Source organism: Bubalus kerabau, chromosome 6 (assembly GCF_029407905.1).
Source record: "Bubalus kerabau isolate K-KA32 ecotype Philippines breed swamp buffalo chromosome 6, PCC_UOA_SB_1v2, whole genome shotgun sequence".
Classification (NCBI taxonomy): domain Eukaryota; kingdom Metazoa; phylum Chordata; class Mammalia; order Artiodactyla; family Bovidae; genus Bubalus; species Bubalus kerabau.
The window spans coordinates 14,353,085-14,379,008 of record NC_073629.1 but is presented as its reverse complement, the minus strand read 5'-3'; the positions used below and the strand labels follow the sequence as shown (position 1 = coordinate 14,379,008).

Genomic DNA, 25,924 nt, shown 5'->3' with positions numbered 1-25,924 from the left:
TATGTGCCTGTCTGTGACCACACACACCTGTCTCTAGGAGTGTGGGTGTGTGAGTCTGGGCGTGTCTGTGTGTGAGCCTGAGTGTGTGTGTCTGTGAATGTCTGCTCCTGGGTGTGTGGGCTGTGCTTTTGTTTTGGAGACTGTTTATGGGTATCTCTGTATGTAGTGTGTATGTGTGTCTGTCTCTGTCTCTGCGGACACGTGGGAAAATGCTGCTGGCCTCTTCGTATTTGCACCCAAACCCTGCTCCCATCTGGGCCTCGTGCAGTATCTTACCTTCCAGGTAGGGTGCATTCCTGTCCCTGGGACACAGAGGTTCTCTCAAACTCAGGACTTTCAGTATTAGAACTGGGACAGTGGGTCATGCTCCTTCCAAGCCTGGATACCAGGAGGCCAAAGTGAATGGGTACAGGTGTCAGGGAAAGAAGGATGAGAGAGAGATGGGGTGAGGAGAGTTGAAGGAGAAGCTGGAAAAGTTGAGGCATTTGAATGGAAGAGAAACTAGGAAGAAAAAAAGAAAAGACTGTGGGAGCAGTAGGGGAATGCTGCTTAGACTCAGGGAGGAGCTTCCCCAGAGCGGAGCTGGGACTCTGTAAACTGAGACAGGAAGGAAAGAGATCAGTTGTCCTCTGCTTAGGAAAATCTCTGTGGGGGACACTGGGTACCCGCCACCTCGTGGCAGGTAAGATGTAGCCGGATGGACTCTGGGGGGCTCATGCCCTCCCGCACACCTGCTGCTTCTTCCTCTGGCTCCTCACTGGGTGGGGATGAGTTTGTGGGGCTCAGAGTTGGGATTACCCCCCTCCCCAGTGCAGATCATGTCTGGACACACGGCTTTGAGTCCTTCCCTCTTTCTCTGTCTGGGGGCTCCCTTCCTCAAAGGGGACAGAGTGAGCCTGCAAGGCCCTGGCTGGTGTGCATGGCGTTGGGTGAGGGGTCCAGAGGTTACAGATGGAGAGATGGTTTATAATGTCCTAGAGTCTCTAAGCTCCATGGGGAGTGTCTGAGTCTTATCCATTGTGTTCACCATGGAATTCCCAGTTCCTACCTCAGTGCCTGGCTCGAGGTCTCGGTGGAAGTCTTGGAAATTGATCTCCGTGGCTAAGAATCTTTGCATCCGGGCCTGCTCTTGACATTTGCAGGTGCCAGGCGCTAGTGGTAAAGAACCCGCATGCCAATGCAGGAGACGTGGGTTTGATCTCTGGGTCAGGAAGATTCCCCTGGAGGAGGGCATGGCAACCCACTCCAGTATTCTTGCCTGGAGAATCCCACAGACAGGGGAGATTGGCAGGCTATAGTCCATGGGGTTGCACAGAGTCAGACATGACTGAAGTGACATAGCACGCATGTGCAAGAGCACAGATGGACAGCTGCCCCCAGGCCTGTACTCAGGAGGGTGCGCCTAGGGTGGAGGCCCATGTGTGCCTGGACACCTCCCTGGTCACTACGCAGAGAATTCCAGGGTGCTGGGAGCCCGGAGTGTGCACTGCAGTGGACGGGTCCCCTTGGCCCCACCGACTCCACACCCACACTCAGGATGCTGCTGTTGGCAAATTACTGTTTCAGTGTCTACTGCCTTTCTGCCCAGCTAGTCTGTGAGCTGAGCAGGGCTGAGCTCTGGGAGACTGGGGAGAGAGCTGGATCTCGTCTGGGATCTCCCAGCACTCCCTCCACTCCCTGGACCTTGTTCTTTTATCTTTTGTGTGGTTCCCCTAGTCCTGTCCTCAGATGGGTCTGGTCCCTTCTCTTAGACTGGAGGCTTCAGGAAGCCATGAGGTGTTGCCTCTCAGATTAGGGACTCCCTGGGGGAACTGTCTGTGGATTCCCTGGCGAGTGGCTGAGGCTTCTTCCCTAGTTTTCCTTCCTCCAGCTGAAGTCAGGATGCTTGGTTCCCCATGGGTGGGGAATTGGGCCAGGGCCAAGGAGAGTCGGAGGGGGTGAGGAAGGTGGGCAGGAAGGACCCATATACTGGGCTCCAGAGAGGGCAGGGGTAGTGGCAGGACACACAGTGAACACAGCCAGAAGGACAGACGGAGGCAAGACTCTGCAGACTTACTGAAGGGATATCCGAGAGCCTGGCTGGGGTGCTGGGGGATTCCAGGTCTTGTAGTTAGGGGAGCAGGGTGGGTGGGATGGTGAGGAGAGAGAGGCTGAGCCCAGGGCCTTTGGTGTCTATTTCCTCCAGCTCTTACCTGGACCTTGGAGACCCTGGGAGGGCAGACATTTCCACTATCTGGAGCCAGGAAGGATTTCTTGAAAGAGAATTCAGGGGCTCCGAGGGGAGGCTGGTCTCACCTCCTATCCACTTCCATCCCCCACCCCAAACACCAACCCTGGGCAGGTTAACCAAACCTTTATATATATATATATATATATATATATATATACACACACACACACACACACACATACATATATATATATATGTATATATATATTTCTGTGTTAAGAAGCCTTGTGTCAGGCTGATAGGAAAAAAAAAATGAGGGAGAGAGATGGGGAAGCCAGGGGAATGCAGAGCTCAAATGAGACCCGAGATAAAGCAATTACCTGATCAATACGGGTGAAATTGAGTAATCTAGTGGATCAATACCATGGGCAGGAGGTTGGGGGGGTGGTGCTCCTTGCTCTCAGCCCCGCTCCCCTGCCCACTCCTTCCACAGCCCCTGCCTGCTTGCTTCAGTTCCCCCCACCTTACCTCCTTGGGAATTCGTCTCTAAGTCTGCCTTCCACTTCAGCCTCTGTGGTCTGTCTTCCAGCGTATCACCCCCTGCCCCTCCCAGCTCCCAACCTGTGCTAGGGCTGCCACCACCCGCCCCCCAACACCCAGGGCCCCCTCTTCATCTCACATGCCCTCACCCAGTCTCTGTCCTCCCTTCCCAAACTGACCCACTCTCAATAGTCCTTCTAGACTGATGGACTGTAGTCCCACTTATTTTCTATCTTCTCCACTCCTTCCCCCTTACCCCCTAGGTGGGGGCCACAGCCCTAGACAGATGGATAGTCAGCTGCCCACATCTGTGTCCTGAGGGCGAGTGCAGATAAGGGGATCCCCGCACCCCTCTCCTCCATCAGGTAGGAGGTCTTTCAGGCTGAGAACTAGGTTTGCAAGGACCAAGCAGTCCCCATCAGCCTAACCTAACTGCGGAGGGAGCTGTGCCTCCTGCTTCAGTTATTGGCAATATAACCTACCTACTCTATCTATAGAGCATGCCTTACATGTCAGGTGCTGGCCAAGCTAGACTCTGGGGCAGGAGGCTACGAGGAGGTCCCTGGTTCTTGCTGATCCAAGGGTGGTGGTGTGGATGCTGCTGGTGAATGGCACCAGTCAACGTGGGGACTGGTGCCTGTGTTTAGAAGGGGTCTTGGTTTTTTTTCTTTTTCAGAAGGGGCATGGAGGAGAGTGAGAACTCCCCCAGTATTGTGGGGACATCTGAGTTCTTGCCTGCCCAAGTCAGTACTGAAAATTCTCTGGTAACTGGGGAAGTTACAGCTCACTGGGGGATGCAGGGAAAGGCTGTGGCATTGTGGGGAGAGCAGTAGAGGAGGAGCCGGAGCCTCCTAATTACCCGTCTTCTGACTGGAGGCTCCTGCTGGACTCAGAGTGTCTTTATTTGACTGTGAAATTCCAAGAGAGAGTCTGGCCTCCAGCAGGCACTCAGGAAATGTTAGCTGAATAAATGAATGACTATTGTCATCTAGGCACAATCTGCCTTGTATTTCAGTTCATTATGTTGACTCGTTTTCCCCAGGACGTGGCCCATCATATCAGTTTCAGGAATGAATGAATGACTAGATACATGTTTGGTCTCTCCCTCTTTGGTCTGGAGGTCATCTCAGGGCAGCTCACACTGGCGATGATTCCATGTTTCCCTTAGAGAAGTCTAGGGGCCTCTTTAAAGCAGCTCGATCCCCTGCCCTTTCCTTCTAGTCTCTGTGTCATCACCGAGGGGTAGGGAGGTACTTGAGAGAAAGCATGGAGTCTTTTTCTCAAACACCAGAACAAACTCGGGGAGTCCTGGTTTGGTTACTTACTAGCTGTGTTGATCTTGGGTGATTCACTTAACTTCATTGACCCTTGTTTTCCTCATCAGCAGAATGGAGATAATAATAGTAATAATAATCCATAGAGGGCAATTTTGTGGATCAATCTGTGGATCAAGTAAGTTAAGGTAAGTGACAAGAGCATACAAATGTTACTTGTTATTGTCAACATGGGGGCTGGAGAAGTTGGTCACCAAAATTTCAGCGTGTGCAGATAAAGATTTTTCCCAATTTGGGCCAGGAGTGGGAGAACCAAAGCAAACTTCCTTCATTGTGATACTCTGAAGATACCTATGCAAATCTCAGTTTCCCCTCCCTTTTCCTTCTAGTTAGTTGCTGCAAGGTCAAAATCATACAAAGACATCTCTACCCCACCCTCTGCCTGTTTCCTCTTGGAGAAATATTGGGGGTGGGGTGAGGAACAGAAGGACAAAAAAGACACCCTGGAACAAAAGCCCCTATAGCTAGAATTGTGTTTTCAAGTCTGACCTGTCTCCTGGGGAGAGTGGTCCCTCCAGCCTCCTCCCTCTTTCCCTCTCCTCCCTGGTCAGGTCCCTGCAGGGCCCAGGGTGAGAGGCCAGAGGCACCTCCCTCAGGGGCCCTTAGCTCTCTGGGACCAAGGTTGTGAGGTTCTGACTGTTCTAAACCAGTCCTTGGGCTGAAGCTGGGATGAAGCCAGCACCTGACAACTGAGGCAAGAGGCAGGGATGCTGGGGCAGGGCCTGCTGCCTCTTGGCCCCAGACCGTCACTCCCCAGTCTTCACCCACTGTTTGGGCTGCACCCTCCCCGTTGCTGCCTAGACCAGATTCCCAGATCCTGGAGCCCGGGATTGGAGATGTGGGGCTTCCCCCTCAACCTGGGCCCTGGGAGTCAGGGTGGGGCTCCCCTGAATTCGGGGAAGGCTTTCTTTCATCTTTGATCTTTATCCCTCTTTGGTCAGTCCTCACAGCCCAGCCCCAGGAATCTGTTTGTCCAGAGATAAATGCCCTGTCCCCTGGGCCTGCTACAGGTGCTGACTTTCCTTCTGCCCTCCAGATTGGAATACAAGGCCTAATGCCTGGAGAAACGCCGAGGTTGGGGTCCCCTGCACCACCCTAATTCTGTGTATCTGATTAAAGTGTCTTTACCCTGCCTCAGAGATCCAAGGCCATGAGTGGGCAAAGTATGGGATTCAGACTCATGAGATAGGTTTGAATCAGTGGGAAGGTCACCAACAGTGGACCTCATTTTTCCCATCTGTAAAACAGGGATCATTGTGTTAGGGGAATGACTGACTGAAACTGCCCATCCTGCCCAGGCCCGATAGTAACCGCTTATATGAGTTATCTTACAACAGGAGGTCCTGGTAAGGAACGTGGAACTAACAAGCTACCATCAACCCGAAGACTTTGGGAAAAGCCAAAAGGAGACTCCAGTCCATATGTCCTACCAACCTCCCAGAGTCCTTCTGACTTGAATCTATCTTGGCTGAATGATGCACGGGCCACCATGAAGGACCCTGAGTCAGAGCGATTGGCCAGAGACAACCTGGAAATTAACCACATCACCGTAAAACCTGAGACTGGGAGCCACGCGGCAGAGCAGTCCTCCTGGGTTCCCTTACCCTGCTGCTCTCCACCCAGGCGCCCCTTCCCAGTAAAGTCTCTTGCTTTCTTAGCATATGTGTCTCCTTGGATAATTCATTTCCAAATGTTGACAAGAGTACACTCTCGGGCCCTGAAAGGGTCCCCCTTCCTGTACCAAGTATCTTACCTCTCCTGAGAGGGGCCAACGGAAGTGATGTGAAGGCACAAGCCTCCACATATAGAGTACGGGCATAAATATCATAAAAAAGGACTAAATGCTTTAGGTGTATCATTTCATCTTCACAACAATCCTATAAAATAGATAGAGGCATGGAGAGGTTCCATAATCTGCCCAAGGCCTCACACTCAGTAAAATGGCAGGGGTGGGACTATGGGATTAGAGCCAATTCCAGTTTATCTCCCTTCCTCAGGGAGTCAACACGCCCAGCTCCTGAGAGAGGAGGGAAGCAGAAGCTGTGACAAGAGGAGTAGGGGTGGTGGAGTGGGGGGATGTCCGAGACAGCAGTCCTCCCCATTCTCAATATTCCAAACCAGCATTCTCCATCCAGACAATCGAGCCTCCTTCAAATATTTTTTGTCATTCGTTTATCCAGTAAACATGCATCAAGCCTCCTCAGGCTCCAGGCAGTGTGCTAGGCACTGGGGAAAATGAACCGACCCTGTACCAGCCCTTGGCTTCCAGACCATCCCATGAGAAACCAGACTGGCAGAACACTGATAACAGTATGTGAGGGCGGTGGACAGAGGTAAGCCCAGGAGAGGCCGCTGGAGGCAATGATGTCTGAGTTGAATTCTGAATAAAATGTACTTGGTCAGGCGAAGTGGAGGGAAGAAGTCTGTTTTCAGGCTGTGAGTTCAGCGGGGCCAAGAAGCCTTGTGGCACGAGTGGTTAAGAACACAGGTAGTGGGGCCTGAACCCTGGTCACACCAGTTCACGTCTCTATGGCTTGGCGGTGCAGTGGTTGTTTTGGTTGGAGCTTGGGCTTCGTGTGGGGTAGCTGAGTGTGTGTGTGTGCATGTGTGGGGTTAAGGACAAGGCTGGGAGGGTAAATGGAGGCCAGACTATGAAGGGCCTTCTAAACTAAACTAAGGACTGTAAACAGGGAGGTGATGAGGAGCCTTTGAAGGGTTAATTCCTTATTCATTCATCTTTTAAAAAAATTATTTAAATTGGAAAATAATTGCTTTACAATGTTACGTTGGTTTCTGCCGTACATCAACATGAATCAGCCGTAGGTATACCGACTCACTCATCTTGACAGGCTCTGAGATTTACACTTTCTCATCTCTCAAACCCTGATACCCCCTACCCTGCCTGTGTTCACATGCTGAAGCTCCATGTCTTTCCTTACTTCTTCCCCTTTGCTCACCATCACTCACTCCTCTCTTTGCTCAGAATTTGAATAACTGCTGTACAATTCTGTGCATTGAATGGCCAACAGGGGGTGGCAGGACCAGTGGCCTGGGATCCTTCCTGATCTCAAAATGACATCCAGTTTCATTCCTAACAAGCCTCACTTTGCTTTCAGCAGCCTGAGGATGGGAAAGAATCAGGAGGCTCTCTTAGAGGATCTGAATCCAAGCCCAATCATTCCCAGCTTGATTTGGGTTGCTTCCAATACTTTGGCCACCTGATGCGAAGAGCTGACTAGTTTGAAAAGACCCTGATGCTGGCAAAGATTGAGGGCAGGAGGAGAAGGGGACGACAGAGGAGATGGTTGGATGGCATCACTGACTCAATGCACTTGAGTTTGGGTAGAGTTGGTTGTCCAGATGGACAGGGAGGCCTGGGGTGCTGTGGTTCATGGGGTCGCAGAGAGTCGTACATGACTAAGTGACTGAACTCAACTGAGGGAGTCAACCAGTCAGCCTCTATCACATCACTTTTTCCTGCCAAAATGAGTTAACAGTCTCATGATAGCACAGATGTTCACTTCACAAGCTGGCCTTCCTGCTCTTTGGCCTAGCTCAAACTCTTCTGCGTAATACTGGGGATGACCACTGCTAGCAGAATAAAATGTAAACTCGAGGTATCTCCTAAGACCCTTCATAACCCATCATAGTTTGCCCCTTTGGCCTTACCCCTCATAAATTCCAGCCTTCTCAAACTCACAGGATCCTTTCATAGAAGTCAAATTTAACACCTTGCTATGACTCTACAAATGTTGGGCTCACTTTGCCTATCTCAAGAGTAAAATGAGATTCCTTAGTCTGGATTTGAGAGTCCCTTGGACAGCAAGATCAAACCAGTCGATCCTAAAGGAAATCAACCCTGGATATTCACTGGAAGGACTGATGCTGAAGCTCCAATATGTTTGCCACTTGATGTGAAGACTCATTGGAAAAGACAGATGCTGGGAAAGATTGAAGGCAAAAGAAGGGGACGTCAGAGGATGAAATGGTTAGATAGCATCAGCAACTCAATGGACATGAATTTGAGCAAACTCTGGAAAACAGTGAAGGACAGAGGAGCAGCCTGGCGTGCCGCAGTCCATGGGGTTGCAAAGTGTTGGACACAATTTGGCAACTGAACAACGAAAAGCCTGGCACCATTTTTGTTTGAGTGTGTTATGTGATACTTAAGTTCTCCTCCTACTTCTCTTGACTCTTGTCCTCTTCCGGGAAATACTAGGTTTCCCTCGCACTGGCCTTTCATGTATTTAAAAAACAAAACAAAGGACCTGTCTCGTAGTCCAGTGGTTGAGACTGTGCTCCCAACGCAGGGGGTACAGGTTCAATCCCTGGTTGGGTAAGATTCTGCAAGCTGCGGCCAAAAAACAAAATAACACAACCATCTTTATTGTGATTATTACTCATATACCAGAAAAGTCACCCTTTCAGGAGTGGCTAATTCATTGTGTTTTCTATTCAAATTGTACAACTACCATCACTAACTCCGGAACATTTTTATCACCCCCCAAAAGAAAATGTGACCCATTACCACTCTACACAGCAACCATTAACCTGTGTTTTCTCTACAGATTTGCCTATTCTGAATACTTCATACTTCATACAAAGTGTGGCCTACTGTTTCTGGCTTTGCTATGTACTCTGAATGAATGCCATGTACTCGGAATTCTCCAATCAATCTTGAGGGTGAAATTTCCCAACCAACTTGTCTGTGACTCCAGTGGTATTCTATCCAGAAGCAGCCATCAACACAAGGAAACTGACCATCTCCAAAACTGTTAAGGGACCTGCCCTCACTATGTTGGTCCCTGCACAACAGGAATAAAGTGTGGGGGTGGGTGAATGAGTGTGCACGCAGCAAATGCTCCGGCACAACCACCCCGGCTCGGCATGGCAACAACAAAACCAACACTCTGCAAACGTTACTTAAAAGTACTTTTTTTTTTTTTTTTTTATTTAACTTTAACTTCTGAGGTAAAATACTTTTTTTTTTCTTTCAACTTCCATAACAAAATACAGAGCTATCAGATACCCCTGGAAAAAATATGTATATTATACATATATTTCTATAACATTACATCATATATATATAATATATATATGCAAAAATTTGAAGACTTTATAGAAAGCAGAACATCTAAAAGGCACCGCACAATGGAGTGAGGATTACTTACACGTTATGTACATATACACACTATTCTGCTTCAGCGGGTAACTAGTCAAGTCACCTTTCACGTGTGAATTTCCAAAAATCCCTGCATCACAATTTTATAACTCAAAGAATGCCTAAATATTTCAAAACAAATTAACTGGTAATGCCCCACCCCCACCCTGCCAAGAACAAAAAAATCGAACAGTTCTTGAAAGACTGGATGAGTTTCCCCCCCGCCAAATTTAAAAGTATATTCCATTACTGTCTATAAAACAAAGAACACAAACATATTTATGGAATAAATAAAAAACAAGGGACAAACAGCCAACTAACTGACTCTACCCGCTTGGTAAGAAGTGATATACTTCAACTATTTTTTTCTTTTAATGCTTCTGAAAGTTTCTTGGCCCACTGAGGACTAGGGTGCAGTGATTCCCTGTTAGCGAGCTGGGTTTAATGCAGTGCAGCTTGAAAACTGGGGTTGGAGGGACTTACTGTTCATTTTTCACTCCTGGCGGTTCTTAAAAAACAAACACTCAGCAAGGCTGGATACCCTGAAGAGGTCTCTATACTGTGTTCTTCCCTACAGCCAGAAAAGCTAACAGCTTGCAACAACATGCTCTTGATTAATACAAGTTCAGAATGTGTCTTTGCAAATTTTTAAACATTTGGCACAGCAAAAGTTGGAAAAAATGGGGAGGGAAAATAGACCTGGTGTTGTCCCCCTCCTTCCACATGCTGTCAGTGATGAGATGTTCACAGAAGAGAATGACCTGGCTTTGTGCCAGGCTTGTGACAGGTGTTGCCAGGAGTGGACTTAGGGGAGAAAAACTATCTCCCACCCCTTTGCCCTGGGAAATATCAATGACCTCCACATCCCCTGGTCCACTTCCCAGGCAATCCCAAGTTCAGCTCTGAGTAGTACCCTCCCCCAACCCCAGTGTGCAGTGCAAACCAACCAACAATTTACTGGTGGAATGGCAATCAAAGGAAACAGTTAAACACCAAACAGTTTCTTAAAGCCAAAAACAGTTTTCATGGAGTTGAACATTTTTTGAGTGTTTTTCAAGTGTAAAAGCAGTGACTTTTTATTCAAACAGAAGCAGCATCTAGGAATTAATTCTGGCACTTGGGTTCTAGGGGGTTACAGGTACGCATCATGGATTTTTCTCCCTCTTTTTTTTAAAGGCCTCATGTCTATTCCTGAGTTCATACTGACACCTGCCGGCGCCTCCGCTCCAGTGGACAGAGGTGGTGGGCAGCCAGCCTCCCTGGTTAGATTGGGCAATGCCAAGCAGAGATGCCTCTTCCACCTGCCTGGGCTTGCTATTCTGATTCGAGGTAAGTCGAGGTACAGAGAAAGGAACCGACAAAAACACAACCAACCAAAGGCAGCCTGAGTTGTTAGGGACCACTCTCCTAATCCTTTTTCCAGGGAAAGACAAATCACTCATGGAATTTCAAACAAAGGGGAGGACAACTGCCAAAAAAAAAAAAAAGGGCATGATGGACTCAAGTCATCTTAAACCATCTAATAACTCACTCACCTGCTCTAACCTTTCCTGGGCTCCTCTCTCAAGCATGCACTCCAGTTTAAAAAAAGACCCCCCACCCCCACCATAAAAAGACAACCCTCAAGTGCTTCTTAATACATAGAGTTCACCTAGGGTAAGATGGAGTCAGGAATTTCTTGAAAGCATCCCTGTGCCCACTTCCTGCCCCTACCAGATATGCAGTTATTTTCCCCTCTGCTGCTTGAGGGTCTGAGCCATGTTAGGTATTTCTGTACCTATGTACTACACGTGCGCACACACACACAGCTGGCTGTGGATTCTGTCTGCCCTTGGTCCAGGTTCCTTTTGCTTCATGTATGATCAATACCTTCCCATTCCTTTGAAGTTGATGGAACAGAACTTCCCATGAAGAAACAATCCCTGGAGTTCCATGGACAGTCAAATGATCTTAAGAATTTGTACGATCTAGGGGAATGGGTATGGCAAGAACGGCAACATGTCAGGACAGACCCCCACTGTTCACTTCCGCCAGCCCTGTGGCATCTGTCTGCCTTCTGTGTTTCCTGTCCACCTCTTCCTTCAGCCTCATACACATCCACTTGTACCCCCAGCCACCTTCTGCATTTCCAAGTATAATTTGCCCTTAAAGCCCACAATCCTGCCTTTCTGCTACCTATCCCAATAACATCAAGTGGGGATGATTAAATACCAGCTTAAAGTATAACCATTTCCAACACCTCTGGATTATCTGAAAAGTTGTCCATGCCCTTTTACAGGTTTACGCTGACAGACCCGTATCATGTTGAAGTATGTTCATTGTTAAGGCTTTGACTGAAGAAAACGGTAAGAGCAGCAGACACAACAGAGACATCTTCAACTCGTGTCTCAGTCAACTCGCTCACAGTCACACACTGGTTTGGCTCCCTAAATGCACGGTGGAAAAAAAAAATAATAATTTTTGTGTTTTTGTTTTTAAAGGCATCAGGTTACTTCCTTCTGTCCTCTTCTTTCTTCCCTGAACAAGAGTTTACAACTCCTCATGGCTTCTTAATAGAGGAAGTAGGTGAAATGTCCAAGAAATTCACAGCAGAGCTTCCTGTCTCAACCAGGTAGCTGAGGCTTGGTGCCTGTGCCTTCCCAGCCCCGCTCTAACTGGCAGTACATTTCATGTTTCCTGAAAACATTCTATATAAAAAAAAAAGCCAAACAACAAAGGGAAAAAGAAAAAGAGCAACACGTGAACATCCCCCTGCCCCAGTAAGACAGATTATCTTATTCCTCCCCTGAAATAATTATAAAGAAACATTTCAGGCAAAATACTTAGTATTAATGGTCTCTCGCTGCTCAACCTCCCAACCATGCCCCTTTCCCTTTATGTGTCTCTCTCAGAGCAAAATAAATTCATTAATGGCTTTCCATATATAAATACAATAGAAAAGAAATAAGTCTGGAACCTGAACTATTATGGGACCAAACAGTTTCTTGGCCCTCTGGGAGTTTGTCAAAGTGTAAGCCTCAATAGGAAAGAGGCTCTTTATCTTTTCAGTTCAATACCAATCCCGTCCTACTCACCAGGAAAAAGTGTGTTCACATCCCACCTAATTTACAACAGAAGACACCCCATCCTATCCCCAAAACAAAAATACAAGTCTACACCCCTAGAATGATCAAACCAGTCTAATTCCCTCCCCACCCCCCACCCTGAAATCTTGCTACATAAATACATGTATGTGTTTTGATTATAGTATAAACAGCTCCCAATCCTCTTCCAGTTCTAAGCATCAGCAGCGGCTGTTGCCAAGCCCCGGGGTCCGGACCCATTCCAGAGAAACTTGCCATTCTTACTCAGGGCTTCAGGGTCATCATTCCAGCGCCGCTTCAACCGAAGCTTGGGGGGCATTAGGGCATCTTCTTTCTTCTCAGGTGCCCCAGGCTCTTTGCCAGGCCTGTCCTCACTGTCTTCAGACACCTCCAGGGGTTCTTCACTTGGGGTGCTAATGGGTACAGAAGGCCACACAGGCGGTACAGCCGGGCGGGCAAAGATGGTGCTTTTTTCCTCCTCCGTGGTCCTGCCTGGCACAGTGCCCTCTTCTTGAGAGCGCTCCTCCTTCTCCCGTGCCGACTGCCTGAGGCTCTCAGGAGCCTTTTCCAAGGCTGGCTCCACCTTAATCCTCGGCGGGACAGGAGTCAGTGTGGGAACAGGGACAGGTGCTGCCTCCTCGCTGCTCTCCACCCTCTCCCGGTTCTTCCGCCCGACGGGTGGGGGCTGCAGCTTGATGGAAAACTGGGATGGCTCCTCGGGGTGCGCCTGGCACTGCAGTGGTGGCACCATGAGCCCTGGGTACCGAGGGAATGTCCGTGGACTCAGATGGTAGTTGAACACGGAACAGGCTTGAGAGTGAAGGTAGTGTTTCATTTCCTCAGGGCTGAAGGAGAAGCGACTGCTGCTGGTGAAGGGGCTGAGGCCTGGCGAGGGGCTGTAGGAGAAGATGGTGGGGGTCAGGGGCAGGGCTGGTGAGACGGGGACGTGAAGGACGCCTCCGCGGCCTGGGATCGGAGACACGGCGAAGGGACTGTGGGGGTCAGGGTACATCCCTGGCCTGGAGAACAAAGGAAGCATGATGTCAGGCTTGCGCTTCTGGTGGCCAATCCCTCCACCCACGGCACTTCGGGAGGACATGAGATCCACGCCCCGGCGCCAGTCAGCGGCTGGGCCATCCTCCAGCTCTGAAAGCTCCACCTTTCTATCAGTGCCATTGCTTGACTCCTGGCCAGAAGCAGTTAGGGAGCTAGCAGAGAACCGCCCTGGCTGCACATCACTAGTTGGAGAATGGGTGTCCAGAGGTGGGAAATGGAAGCGGGAGGAGCCTGTTGGCACGGGCGGTGCACTCTGGGGAACCACACCTGTGAGGGTGGGAAAGACAAAAGGCCACTTTAGAGGTCTAGTCATGCATGACTGGCAATTTAACCGACACTAAATAAGTACAAAATGTTGAAGAGCAACAGGAAACAAACATTCCAGCTGGACTGAATCTCTCACCTGCTTGTCTCTTCAGCTTCCTCCATTCAATTTAGTTGCCGCCTTTCTCTAGCCTCTTACTCACTTTGTTTTCCTAGTACTCATTACTATCTAAAATATCATTTACTTGTTTATCTGTTTTCTAAACCCCATGAAGGCAGGGATTTCTTATTTGCAAGTAGATTTCCAGCAGTTCAGGGCTGAATAATTAGTAGGCTCTTAATAACTATCAGTTGAATGAATGAGTGTAAGAGTATATATACAGTATATAACACCTGCTTCAATTTTCAGGTTTACAAATGGTCTTTTCTTATTTTCGTTATTTGGGCCACGTCTATAAAGCAAGCAAACAAACCAAAACCAACAGACAAAACTGGGGATGATGTGTATGTAAACAATGCATTAAAAGCTTGAAGACCCTGTACCTCACAAACATGAACATGACCAAGACCGCATTTTAAGATAAAAACACAACACAAGAAAGAGCCATGTTTGTTAAGGCAGGTTCTCATGGTGTGTCTTTTATCATTTCTGACATACAACCACTTCTTTATAGAGAGTCTAATATTTTTCAATCTCTCCAAATCTATGTTCTATTATACAAATTCTGTATAACAATCTCCATTCTCATCCTGCTTTCCATGCCTTTCAACCACTGAGGAGGCTGGAACAAAGTCCAGCCCCTACCACCCGTCTCCCAAATTTGTGGACTGAGATCTGAAGCTCTAAGCAGAAACCAACACTGCGCTACACAAGCCAACGTCAGAGGCTCACAAGTTCTCTAGTGCCCTCAGAAGTCCTTCTGATAATCAGAGCATAAGACGTCTGAGGCCTCAGGGGCCCTATGGGCTCCTGGGAGGTATCAGTGTCTTCTATCACTGATGATGTCAGGAGGGCTATTTTTACCTTGAGGGAAGGATAAAGGAGAAGAAAAAGTAAGAAAAACCCCAAATAAGTGCAAGTGTGGTGACACAGGAGAAGAAACAAAAAGGTGCACAAGATATGATGTGGGGAGGAACCGCCAGCAATCAGCTGTGTTCTCCTGTTCTTGTTACAACGGAGTCATCTTCAGATAGGACCCTGGGGTCAGCTGTAAGTGCAAGACTGTGTAGCTTTCTCAGCACACGTGTCTGAAGAACACTGTGCCAGAGCAGCATCTCCCAAACTGACGTTCTGCAGAACTGTTCCACAGGTTTTTTTTCCCCCTAAAACCACTGATTTTAATTGTGTGATCAGGAAAAACAGATGGATGGACCTGTATATAATTTGAGCAGACTCAGGGGGGTCTCAAAAATATTTCTGCTACCAGCCTATTATAGTGGCTATGATTCTACTTTTTTTTTTTTATTCTCTTGGATCTTGATTTTGTATTAATAGCACATCTATTTAAAAGCAAAAGAAAAAACCAAAACACACCCCCTCCAAAACACTTTTCTGTGTGCTGGTGGACTGAATAAGTATAACATGGAGAGAAACGGAGGTGATAAAGAAGGTCCTGGCTCCTGAACAAGTCAGTTATTTGTTTTGGTTTTCCCAAGTGGAAGACAGATATCTCAGTCTCTACATGGGCTAAAGATAAATTGTCAATTTGCAAAAATGGAGATAGAATACAGAGCATTTCCCAAGTGGGTTTAGAGGGAGTGAAGGAAGGCAATCTGGAGGCAGCATTCTGGATCCCTTTAACTAGCTGCTGGAGAAGGAAATGGCAACCCACTCCAGTATTCTTGCCTGGAGAATCCCATGGACGGAGGAGCCTGGTGGGCTACAGTCCATAGGGTCGCAAAGAGTCAGACACGACTGAGCGACTTCACTTTAGCTGCAGCAGTCCTACTTTAGCAGGGCTGGAAAATGTGGGTTTGAATCTTAGTTCTAGCACCTTCTACTTTGTAGCCTGGTACAAGTAACCAGTGGGTCTTTGACCCCTTTGGCAAAATGGGAATAAGGCCCTTGATAAGGTTCAAACCCTGGCCCTACCACTTAATAGCTATGTTATTCTATGTAACTTACTTACCTTTCCAAGTCTCAGTTTCCTTACCTGTAAAACAGATAATAACAGGACTAATCCTCATGCTATGAAAACTACAAGAATTAATATTTGTGAAGTCCTTAAACTAGTACCAGCATATAGCAAATTTCATGTATTTGTTAAAATACATGATTTTTTATTAGAAAATAATCATGGTTTAAAAAGCTAAAACTTTTAAAAGGCATATGGACCATATATTAGATAACAATATTAGAGCAATGTTAAAATTTCCTGAGTATGGTAATGTTACTGTGATTAGGAGGAGAATGTCCTTGTGCATGGGAGATACATACTGAAGTACACAGGGATAAAGTGTCACACCTGCAACTTAATCTTCAAAGAGTTAAAAGTTATATATATAGATAAAGCAAATGTTATCCATTAGTGATTGTAGGTAGAGGATATATGGGTGTTTGCAGTTTTATTTTCTCCCCCTCAATTTTTTTGGTAGCTTGAAAGTTTTCTAAAATAAGAATAACTATTAAAAAAACTGAGGTGGGGTAGAGAGGTCTCAAGTTCATCCTTGAACTGGTTTGCCCTGCCCCCAAACCCTGACAAGTAAGCATTTTTACTACATATCTTCTGCATCTTTCCAATGTTTCTTATAAGTCCATTAAAAATACATGTTAATGTAAATATTAAAAAACTTAAGAATACATTAAAAAACGTATTTCTTCTATGTTCAAAAACACACAGTTCAACATAGCCCAACTGTATCAACCCACCATCTAGACAAGATCACTCTAGCCTCCAGGATCTACATCCACACAGCGCGGCTCCTCAGAGCATTTATCACATTCCACATTGATAGCTTACCTCTCTTGCTAAATTTTAAGTTCCTTGAGGGAAGTAATTCCCCCATAATCTTTTTCTTTGTTTTTAAGTCTTAACACATTATCAGTTGAACAAATTAATGAATCCCAAATCCAGGGAAGGAACGTATGGTCTATTAAATATGAGCTAGATTTCAATAGCTCAATGGCTCAAGAATTGTTTCCTGAGAAACTGTCCAGCAGTTAACTGTACTCAAGCCACCCTGATCCATCTTTGACTCTGCTGTCATCCTCAACATTATCATTTTAAAACGGGGACACTAAGGCATATACTTCACTAAGCGGGGAGGGTGGCATGAGTTACCTCACAAAAACACTGGGCAAAAGTACCTCCTTGAAGCAGATGATCAATAAATGTTACATTTCTTTGTCATCATTAGAAGTTAACCTGAAATGTTTGGTCTATTTGGGTAAAAGTTCTCTATGAACTACCGACTCTAGTTTTTTGGGGTTATCTGCATCCAGGATGTAAAAAACTAGTCGTATCCTTAAAAGAAATGGACTTTTTGCTTTTCCCATGATTTTCTGATCAGGATCTTGAGCCTGGTTAAGAATCAATGTTGATTCAACTGACTTCTGGCCAAACAGGCAGCTCTTGGCCACTACTGTGTGGTTGCTAGGCCAGAGTCGTCACAGAGTGATGGTCTAGATTTCCTTTTCCTGGAAAAGCATATTGGTCCCCATTCAGGTTATCCAAGTGGCTGGATTTGTGGGTTTTCAATAGAAAAAAATGCAAATGTGAAGTCAAGTGGGCCTTAGGACGCATCACTATAAACAAAGATAGTGGAGGTGATGGAATTTCAGTTGAGCTATTTCAAATCCTAAAAGATGATGCTGTGAAAGTGCTGCACTCAATATGCCAGAAAATTTGGAAAACTCAGTAGTGGCCACAGGATTGGAAAATGTCAGTTTTCATTCCAATCCCAGAGAAAGGCAATGCCAAAGAATGCTCAAACTACCGCACAATTGCACTCATCTCACATGCTAGTAAAGTTATGCTCAAAATTCTCCAAGCCAGGCTTCAACAGTACGTGAACCATGAACTTCCAGATGTTCAAGCTGGTTTTAGAAAAGGCAGAGGAACCAGGGATCAAATTGCCAACATACACTGGATCATCAGAAAAGCAAGAGGGTTCCAGGAAAACACCTACTTCTACTTTATTGACTATGCCAAAGCCTTTGACTGTGTGGATCACAACAAACAGTGAAAATTCTGAAAGAGATGGAAATACCAGACCACCTGCCCTGCCTCCTGAGAAATCTGCATGCAGGTTACGAAGTAACAGTTAGAACTGGACATGGAACAACAGACTGCTTCGAAATTGGGAAAGGAGTACCTCAAGGCTGTATATTGTCACCCTGCTTATTTAACTTATATGAAGAGTACATCATGAGAAATGCTGGGCTGGAAGAAGCACAGGCTGGAATCAAGATTGCTGGGAGAAATATCAATAACTTCAGATATGCAGATGACACCACCCTTATGGCAGAAAGTAAAGAACTAAAGAGCCTCTTGATGAAAGTGAAAGAGAAAGAGTGAAAAAGTTGGCTTAAACTCAACATTCAGAAAACTAAAATCACGGCATCCAGTCCCATCACTTCATGGCAAACAGATGGGGAAACAATGGAAACAGTGAGAGACTTTATTTTCCTGGGCTCCAAAATCACTGCAGATGCTGAGTGCAGCCATGAAATTAAAAGACGCTTGCTCCTTGGAAGAAAAGTTATGACCAACCGAGACAGCATATTAAAAAGCAGAGACATTACTTTGCCAACAAAGGTCCGTCTAGTCAAAGCTATGGTTTTTCCAGTAGTTATGTATGGACTTGAGAGCTGAACTATAAAGAATGCTGAGCCCCTAAGAATTGATGCTTTTGAGCTGTGGTGTTGAAGACTCGTGAGAGTCTCTTGGCCTGCAAGGAGATCCAACCAGTCAATCCTGAAGGAAATCAGTCCTGAATATTCATTGGAAGGACTGAAGCTGAAGCTTAAACTTCAATACTTTGGCCACCTGATGCAAAGAACTGACTCCTAGAGTCAAAATTCCTCTAGATACACAGGGAGGGGGCAAGAGTGAAAAATAGAGGAAACAAGATGCCAGTGGTTAGAACAGGTTTGATTTCCTAACACCTCTCCCTCAGGCACAAGGAAAGAAAACAGGTTGTAATTAGAGAGATGCATTCCAATAGTTTTTTTTTTTTTTAAATGCATGCCCCAGGGACAGGAGGGAGTGGTTACAGGGGAGATGGAACTGTAATGATAGCAGCATCAAGCTAAAACTGCCCTAACTTGTTGTGTGTAGTAATTACATATCTGCCACAGATCTCAGCATATTCTCTCAGCCACACCCCTGCTCTAAATTTTCAAGTTTCTTTCAACTTTTCCCTGAGAAGTTGTAATACTACAGAGTCATAAGCAGATTTCTTTGCCTTATACAATTCCACAAAGACAGAGCACTGATGGACTCCTCAGAAATTAGTAAAATACAATCTGTTTTCTTAGGCAGGGGCCCGATTTGCATTTGAAACAAACATCCTTATCAGAGACTGCCTTCTTCTTCGCTGAGAGGCAGACCCAAAACCTCCGTGAAAAGCTGTAATGGAAAGCTATCCTGTGGAGAGCCTAGAGGGGAAGCCTTGCAACACTTCAGAGGAGAGAAGGTCAAGTAACCCCAGAGTCTTGTTCTCCGAGGAGTTGTTAGTGCAGATCAAAGGCACTGCTTTTCACTGCAAACATATGAACCTCCCCTTCTGTGATCAAGGATGCTGTGGTTTTGATGAGATTCACTTGATAAGGGTGAGCTTGGTTGTTTCATAGAAAATCGGAAGTGTTTTAGAAACTACTTCTGGTCTGTGAAAGAGCCACTGGGCTGGGTGTTGAAATTCTGAATCCTGAACTTAAGGATCAACACAAACCTATGGAATAATATTCCTAAACAGGACAGTGCAATAATATCTAGGAGATGACAGATAATATGCAGAAAACAGACCCAAATCAACCAAATCTATCTCAGTGCTGCAGTCTATCACTTCCTGTGAGAAGAATGAGACTAGTTGGCAGGGGGAATCCAGGGGATCATATTACTGTGGTGTTTCTAAATACCCCTTAAACATGACAAATCTGAAGACCTGGGTTTTTAAAATTCTTTTTTAACTTGGAATTTACTCCCCACCAAGAGAGTTGGCATCTTACCACTTGACCGAATGTTGATGAATGGGTAGTTGGGCATCACCAGCTTGTTGAAGTTAAATTTATAAGTAAATCTTTTCCCTTTTGTTTTATGAAGGATCCTCTTGTTGTAATAGTATCTGTAAAAACAAGAATGCATGTCAAATCGTCTTCTAGCTACTGACCGTTTTTGATACACTTAGGTAACCATGACAATCAACAGCTCTTGCTTAGAGTATTACTTGCGAACATCACTATCATTCTTTTGCAGCTTTGCCCTCAGGTTAGAGCTGGGAGACCTAAGAGCTTACTTGTCAGATTCAATTTTCAACAGGATTCCAGTCCTTTACAAAGACAATCTCTCTTTGAGATCCTGTACACCTATTTGAGCCCCAACCCTTTTCTTGTCTATCTCTCCACGGTTTCAATTCTTTAGTCCATTTCCTTCCTGTTCTACTATACGTCACTGCTTCGTTTCTCTTTTCTGCCTTCCCCAGGTGGGGGCAGACAAATCTCTTGGGAGACCTGATGTGGTTAGTCTGGAGGCCTAAGCTCAAGGCATAGACAAAGGAATGTAGAACTGTTTTATGGTGGCAAGTCAAATAATGGTACATTCTGAGCTGGAAAATAGCAGTCAGCTTGGCCTACTTCATTTTCAAAAGAAGTGAGAGGCTCCAGCAATGTTGCTGCTCAGATTTTACATTCGGGGTCACACAATGAAGGAAGGCAGGGGAATTTCAATGTACCTAGAACCTTGAATATATTCAGTGGCATAGATTATAAACACCCCTGGAGGGGTAAAGGGTTATGAAATATAAACACTGGCAAGGGGAAAAGAGAACCTGAGAAAACTTCGAGTGACCAATCTTTATAGACAAGCTGGAGCAAACTACGAACCGACAGCCCATTGAGCTGACTGGCTCCTCAACAGCGAGGGCCCTGCCAAGCACTGAGCAGTCCTCTTGTGTGCCTGCTTCACTCTTTTTCTAGTGTCTTTCAGGACAGCCTAAAGAAGAGACAGTCTAATATATTTCCAACAGGGAAGTCTAAACTAATCTTTGGATTACAAATTAGCTCCAATCCAGGTTTCACCACACATTCTCGCCCACTACAGAGCAGAATCGGCTGTCAGGATCCAGTGCCAGCCACGTTGGAATTCCCTCCTACATACAACCAAAGATATGCCTTTTCTCCTCCTGTGCCTATGCCACCCAGATTTAACAGCTCTTCTACTCCCGCTGTAAAGCTACACAGTATTCACTAGTGTCGTCTCTCATTACCTGATACCTTTTTATCTAACACGTACCAAACTACTTAAGCCTCTTTCCAATCTGTTAACACAATGGATTTGGGAATTCTTTCCCCTACCTCAGAGCTCGGCTCAGCTTGTCGTAATTCATCTGTGGTTTGCACTTCCTGCGGCCCCAGAGGCGGGCCACCTCGTCTGGATCCTTGATGACAAATTCCCCATACTCTCCCTGCTGCCAGGCAATGACATGGCGGAACTCCTCCTTCTGCAGCAGCTCCAGGATGAAGTGCCACAGCTGGATCTGCCGGGAGCCCGGGGACGACTCTGTTTTATAGGCCCAATCAGGAAACTGATACCCTTTAATATGAAAAGGGCAAGATCAAGGTAGTCAGGAGCTAGGAACATACATACCAGTATCCCCAGCTTCACATTCCGACGCTCAGAAACTCTAGAGTGCTGTGCAAACATGCCACGAACACCCTTTCAGTCAACTGGGGCTAATCACAACAGTGCAGAGGAAGGCAGACCGAAGTTACCTTTCCTTGTGGCAATCATTAAATCTGATAAGAGCTGGGTAGCAGCAGCCAGGTGTCCTAATCTTTTCCCCTCTCAGACTTTACTAAATCTCATGCCTACTTCCTGTGAGGACATGAAAGTTTCCAAGGGAACACACAGGAAAAACAATGTTTTAGAAAACAGCACCTTTTCCCCAAGGTTGGAATTGTTTCTCTAAGAGGAAAGAGACTCGAAAGCTTGGAAATGAGGGTGTGGTGACCACATTTGTTAACATTCATCCATAGGAAAAAGCATACAACTGTCCTAGCAGTATCTACCCTGTCAGGAGGCGGTCAGTCAGTCTGGCATTTGTGAACCAAGCCCACGTGAAGAGAAAAGGGACCACTGAGGGACATTCCAGGTACATCAGAAAATGACTGATTAGCTTCTGCTCACCTCCACCTCCTTCTGGCTTTTCCACGACGCTACAGCCCGCTTTCATTTTCACCCTCCTGCTGAGAGACACAAGCCATGTCAATTAATTTAAGGTGTTCTGTGTTTTTTATCCTCCCAAGGTTTTCTGCCACAGCCTTTTCCCAAACTTCCATTTCCTCATCTTTCCCTCTTTATGTAACCCTCTTTCAAACATGTCACTTCCAGAGTGCTAATCCTCAAGTCGTGAAATGATGATCCTCAGGTCATCAACTTCAAAGACCATAATTCATCTCTTACCTGACTTTAAACCACAAATAGTAAACACTGTTTTTAATATTTGCTTTCTCCCTCCTGACCAATCTTTCAAATGTAAAAAAAGGAAGGGTATGGTGAAATGAGTCCAAAAAGGCAGCCAGAACAAGTCAAACAGTTTGTCTTCTATTACTAGACAGGCCTAGATGCCAAGATACACAAGCCTGAGTTCACCCAGATGTACCAGTTTAAAGAGTAAAAAAAAAACCAAAAAACCAAAACCCAAATCCATCTGATTGCCACTCAAGAATGAACATCTGATTTTGATTTACTTTCCTGAATTATGTGAGATGGGAAAAGGAAAACTCCTCCCAGTCAGAAACTGCCCCTTCCTCCTTGAAAAACACCCTGGGATACAGGAAGTAAACACACCATACGTACAGTTACTCTATACACGAAAACTCACACTACTCCCATTTTTCTCTGAGAAAAAAATTTACATTTTCTCCCTTTAACAGAAAGGAAAAAAGAAGCAAGCATTTTTGGGAACCTTCTGTTCAACAAGTGGAGGGAGTCTGGCTGTGATTTGCATTCATTCCATCCAGATTTACAGTTCCTTAATAAATTTCCTGCTCCTAGCAGCAAGCAGCCTGTGTCTGTTACTCCTTTAGCAAAAAGCAGGGAAGAGTAAAATGGCCAGAGAGATATGCAAGCAGGAGAAGGCAGATTTACCCTTACTCAGGCAGTTCCCCAGGGTGAATGACAGGCCCTCAGCACCAACATTAGCAGGAGTCTAGAGGGAATGTAGGTGCCTTGGTGACCCTAGGGCGGGGTGGATACAAATTCCTAATCTTGAAATTTCATCTAACCTAGGATTCCTCTAGATCCTTTGAAATTTTTTTTTTCCCCTCACCATACACATTTAGAAGACCAACCAACAAGTTTCGGTCTAAGAAATTACCAAGGAATGAAGATGGATAAATGCCCCAAAGGAAGGAGAAAACAAACAAACAGAAACACAGTTACGTACACAAGATACACAATAACAAGGCCCCAGAGCTGAGGCAGGAGTTTCCTTTCCTGGCTGCTTCCATCTCCGTGACAATGAGGGAGGAAAAACACTAATTTCCCCACGACTCCAGGAAGCTGCCTTGAACGTTAACAACGAGGCTGCTCTGTCGGGTTGCGGAATCTTTATCCTGACATGGGAATGCCTTCACTCACGACGACTCTGGGGTTCAAATCCCGCCGCAACAATGACGTGCCCAGGAAGCTCTCTCCTGACATCCCAACTCTCCGATTTCACCTATAAAGGCCTTCCTCCCAGGAGTCCGGAGGCGCCTCTTCATGCCTTTCGCAAATTCACTCCGAGGACACACTGTCGAAGTAGGGTCACTCATCTTAACTCTGCACAGCCCGGCAGGCCCCTTGCCCTCCCTCGGATTGCGACCATTCCCCATAGAGTGAGGTTTGCAGAGCCTGGTACCGCGCGCGTCCCGGCTTCCACAGCCCCCGGAGCCTCCTATCTACCTGCTTGCCGACCGGGCCTTCCTCTCCCCGTGGTCTCGGGGCTCCGCGGAGCCACCGCAAGAACGCTGCCCGGGTCCCCGTCGCCCCTAAGCCACGGGGGCCCCCTCCCTCCCCCACCCCCGCGCAGGGGGAGGCCCAGCAGGGTTAGTACGTGGCTCTCCCCGCTGTCCCGGCCGCAGAGACGCCGTCACCGCCGAAGCTTGGGGGTCGGCCCGGACGAGTCGGCGGCGAGGCCGGGACTCACCTCTCCCCGGCACGGTCGGTCTTCGGTCCGGTCTCCTCCGCGGCGTCTCCGGCTCCTCCTCATCCACCCCAGCAGGAAGTGACCTCCTCGGCTGCTTTCGTCACTTCCATCCTCAGCGGAGAGGGCGGGGGAGGAGGCGGCGCCCTCCCGCCGGTCTCCCAGCCGCGCCCCGCCGCACCCAGCCGCGTCTCCCTTTCCTTTCTCCTTTCCGCAGACGCTGGCTTCCGCCCGCACCCCGCCCCCGCCGCGCGCTCCTCCCGCCGCGCTGCCCGCGCAGCTTCCCCGGCGCGGCCCGTGCGTCACGCTGCGGGGGCACGTTACGCACGCTCGTGGCCGGTGGCCGGGCGACGGGCCTGTGGTCGGCGGGACTAGCAGGGGGATGCGGCGGGCTTTCCCGCCGGTCGGGTGTGGACTAGGCTGTGCCCCGGGGGGTCTCACCTGTCGCCGGAGGGCACCTCGCAGTTCTCACTGGAAGGGGCCCGGCTCCGACTTGAAGCTTCCCCCAGACCACTGAGAGGGTGGGGTCCTCCGTTTCTCCTTAAAAGGGGCCTGCGACCTCCCAGAGAGGAGAGGCTTCACAATGGGAAGAGACACCCGCGGACCTCAGAGGGCGTTCTTTACCCTCTTAAAGAGTCTTTTCAGATACTTTGAAAAGACTCCGTGAGGCTTTATGTGAATCGCCTTGCTTCGGCATTTTTACCCCCTCCGCCCACACTTAAGGGGATTGTGAAGTTTCTTCGTTGATCCCTGCCCCTCTGCATTTAGCTTAATTTGTCCTAAACAACTTGCACGTCTCCCTAAGTCATTCAGATACATCTCTCCTTTCTTTTTTTCTTTTGTTCCTGCTCAAGCAATGACTAGCATCTTGTCCAAAACACTTTTCGTTCTTCCTTTAAGGTTCTTTTTAATAGTAAAGGACCTCAAACAGTTCAACATTAGCTCCATCGCAGCCCAGTATGTTTGAGTGATGTCAAGGCCTAGTTTTACTCCAAAAGGAAAAAAAAAAAAAAGGGAGGAATGGGGATCAGTAAAGTTGAAGTGAGTTGAAATGATCAGTAAGAATGTGCCAGAAGTGAAGAAGAGAAATGGAATTGAATGACAATTTGGATAAAGGAATAAACTTTGTTTTGTACCACTGTTCTAACTACACGTTTATGTCCTGAATGCCAAGAAGAACATGAAACATCACCATTAGTTAGAGAAGTTGGCTTCCAGTTGTGGGTTTGCCACTCGCTGTTCTCTAGTTACTGTAAATTAGCTAGTAAGTTGGTCCCTTCTGGGGCTACAGTTGCATTTTCTGTTTAAAAAGAAAAGAGAATGGTGTTGGTGATACAGGGTCTTTTCTAGTGAGAAAATCCTATGCAGGTGAATAAAATGAGAAAAATTTCAGTGCCATATAAAGATTACTGTAATAGGGAAGAATAGATTGCTTTAACCTTTGTATTCTACTGCTTTTCTTCAAGTTAATCACTCAAGAAATGCTGCCTGTAATCGTAAATTGTACATTGCGGACCACCTCTGGGAACTGTGCCTCCCATGTAATGAGTGTTAATTTGAAGCATCTTTCTTTAGCACATAGGAAACCTCCTGACTAGACCCTCTTGGAAGTGGCTGCAGGAAGTTCTGAAGAAGTTAACACATCCTGGAATCAGGACTTTACCCCCATCCCTGTTTAATATAAAAGACGCTTGAATTCTAACTCAGGGAAGATTCTTTGGGACACTAATCCACCATCTTCTCTGTCTCCAGGCTTTCTGAATAAAAGTTGCTCTTCCTTGCCCCAACAGCTCATTTCTTGATATATTGTCCTGTCATGCTGTAAGCACTACGAACTTGAGCTTGGTAACATTTTACCAGTATTTTCAGCTATACAGTGAGTCTCTTAAGTTCAGGAACTGTCTATATATCCTTTGTATCTTCTGCATAGGACCTAGAACAATGCTTTATATGTAGATGTCAGGTATTT

At 46.7% G+C, this 25,924-nt stretch overlaps 2 protein-coding genes across 33 annotated transcripts in view; one reads left to right on the top strand and one right to left on the bottom strand.

Annotated features, from left to right (window-relative positions):
- The window catches only part of LOC129654589 (uncharacterized), a 32,840-nt gene extending 23,675 nt beyond the window's left edge, over positions 1 to 9,165 (top strand). For 6 of the 28 annotated variants that reach the window (XR_008715534.1, XR_008715519.1, XR_008715538.1 and 3 more), the window contains 2 exons: positions 4,098 to 4,172; positions 5,382 to 5,883. Coding sequence is in view for 3 of the 28 variants with exons in the window: in XM_055583910.1 (XP_055439885.1) it covers positions 3,387 to 3,474; positions 4,095 to 4,172; positions 8,613 to 8,823 (377 nt within the window). In the remaining 25 variants the exon portion in view is untranslated. Of the gene's footprint in view, positions 1 to 3,386; positions 3,475 to 4,094; positions 4,173 to 5,381; positions 5,886 to 8,612 lie in introns of those variants that run through there. The other 22 variants (XR_008715540.1, XR_008715536.1, XR_008715527.1 and 19 more) reach the window with 15 other exon arrangements.
- Positions 1 to 24,195, bottom strand: part of ETV3 (ETS variant transcription factor 3) — a 71,680-nt gene extending 47,485 nt beyond the window's left edge. The window contains exons 1-6 of one of the 5 annotated variants that reach the window (XM_055583906.1): positions 23,959 to 24,195; positions 23,215 to 23,562; positions 21,954 to 22,012; positions 21,122 to 21,359; positions 19,778 to 19,893; positions 9,180 to 13,611 (exon numbers count right to left, since the gene is read on the bottom strand). In XM_055583906.1, coding sequence (XP_055439881.1) covers positions 12,482 to 13,611; positions 19,778 to 19,893; positions 21,122 to 21,359; positions 21,954 to 21,999 — 1,530 coding nt within the window. In that variant the 5' untranslated portion in view covers positions 22,000 to 22,012; positions 23,215 to 23,562; positions 23,959 to 24,195 and the 3' untranslated portion in view covers positions 9,180 to 12,481. Of the gene's footprint in view, positions 1 to 9,179; positions 13,612 to 19,777; positions 19,894 to 21,121; positions 21,360 to 21,953; positions 22,013 to 23,214; positions 23,563 to 23,958 lie in introns of those variants that run through there. The other 4 variants (XM_055583905.1, XM_055583904.1, XM_055583908.1 and 1 more) reach the window with 4 other exon arrangements.
- Between the last annotated feature and the right edge of the window lie 1,729 nt (positions 24,196 to 25,924).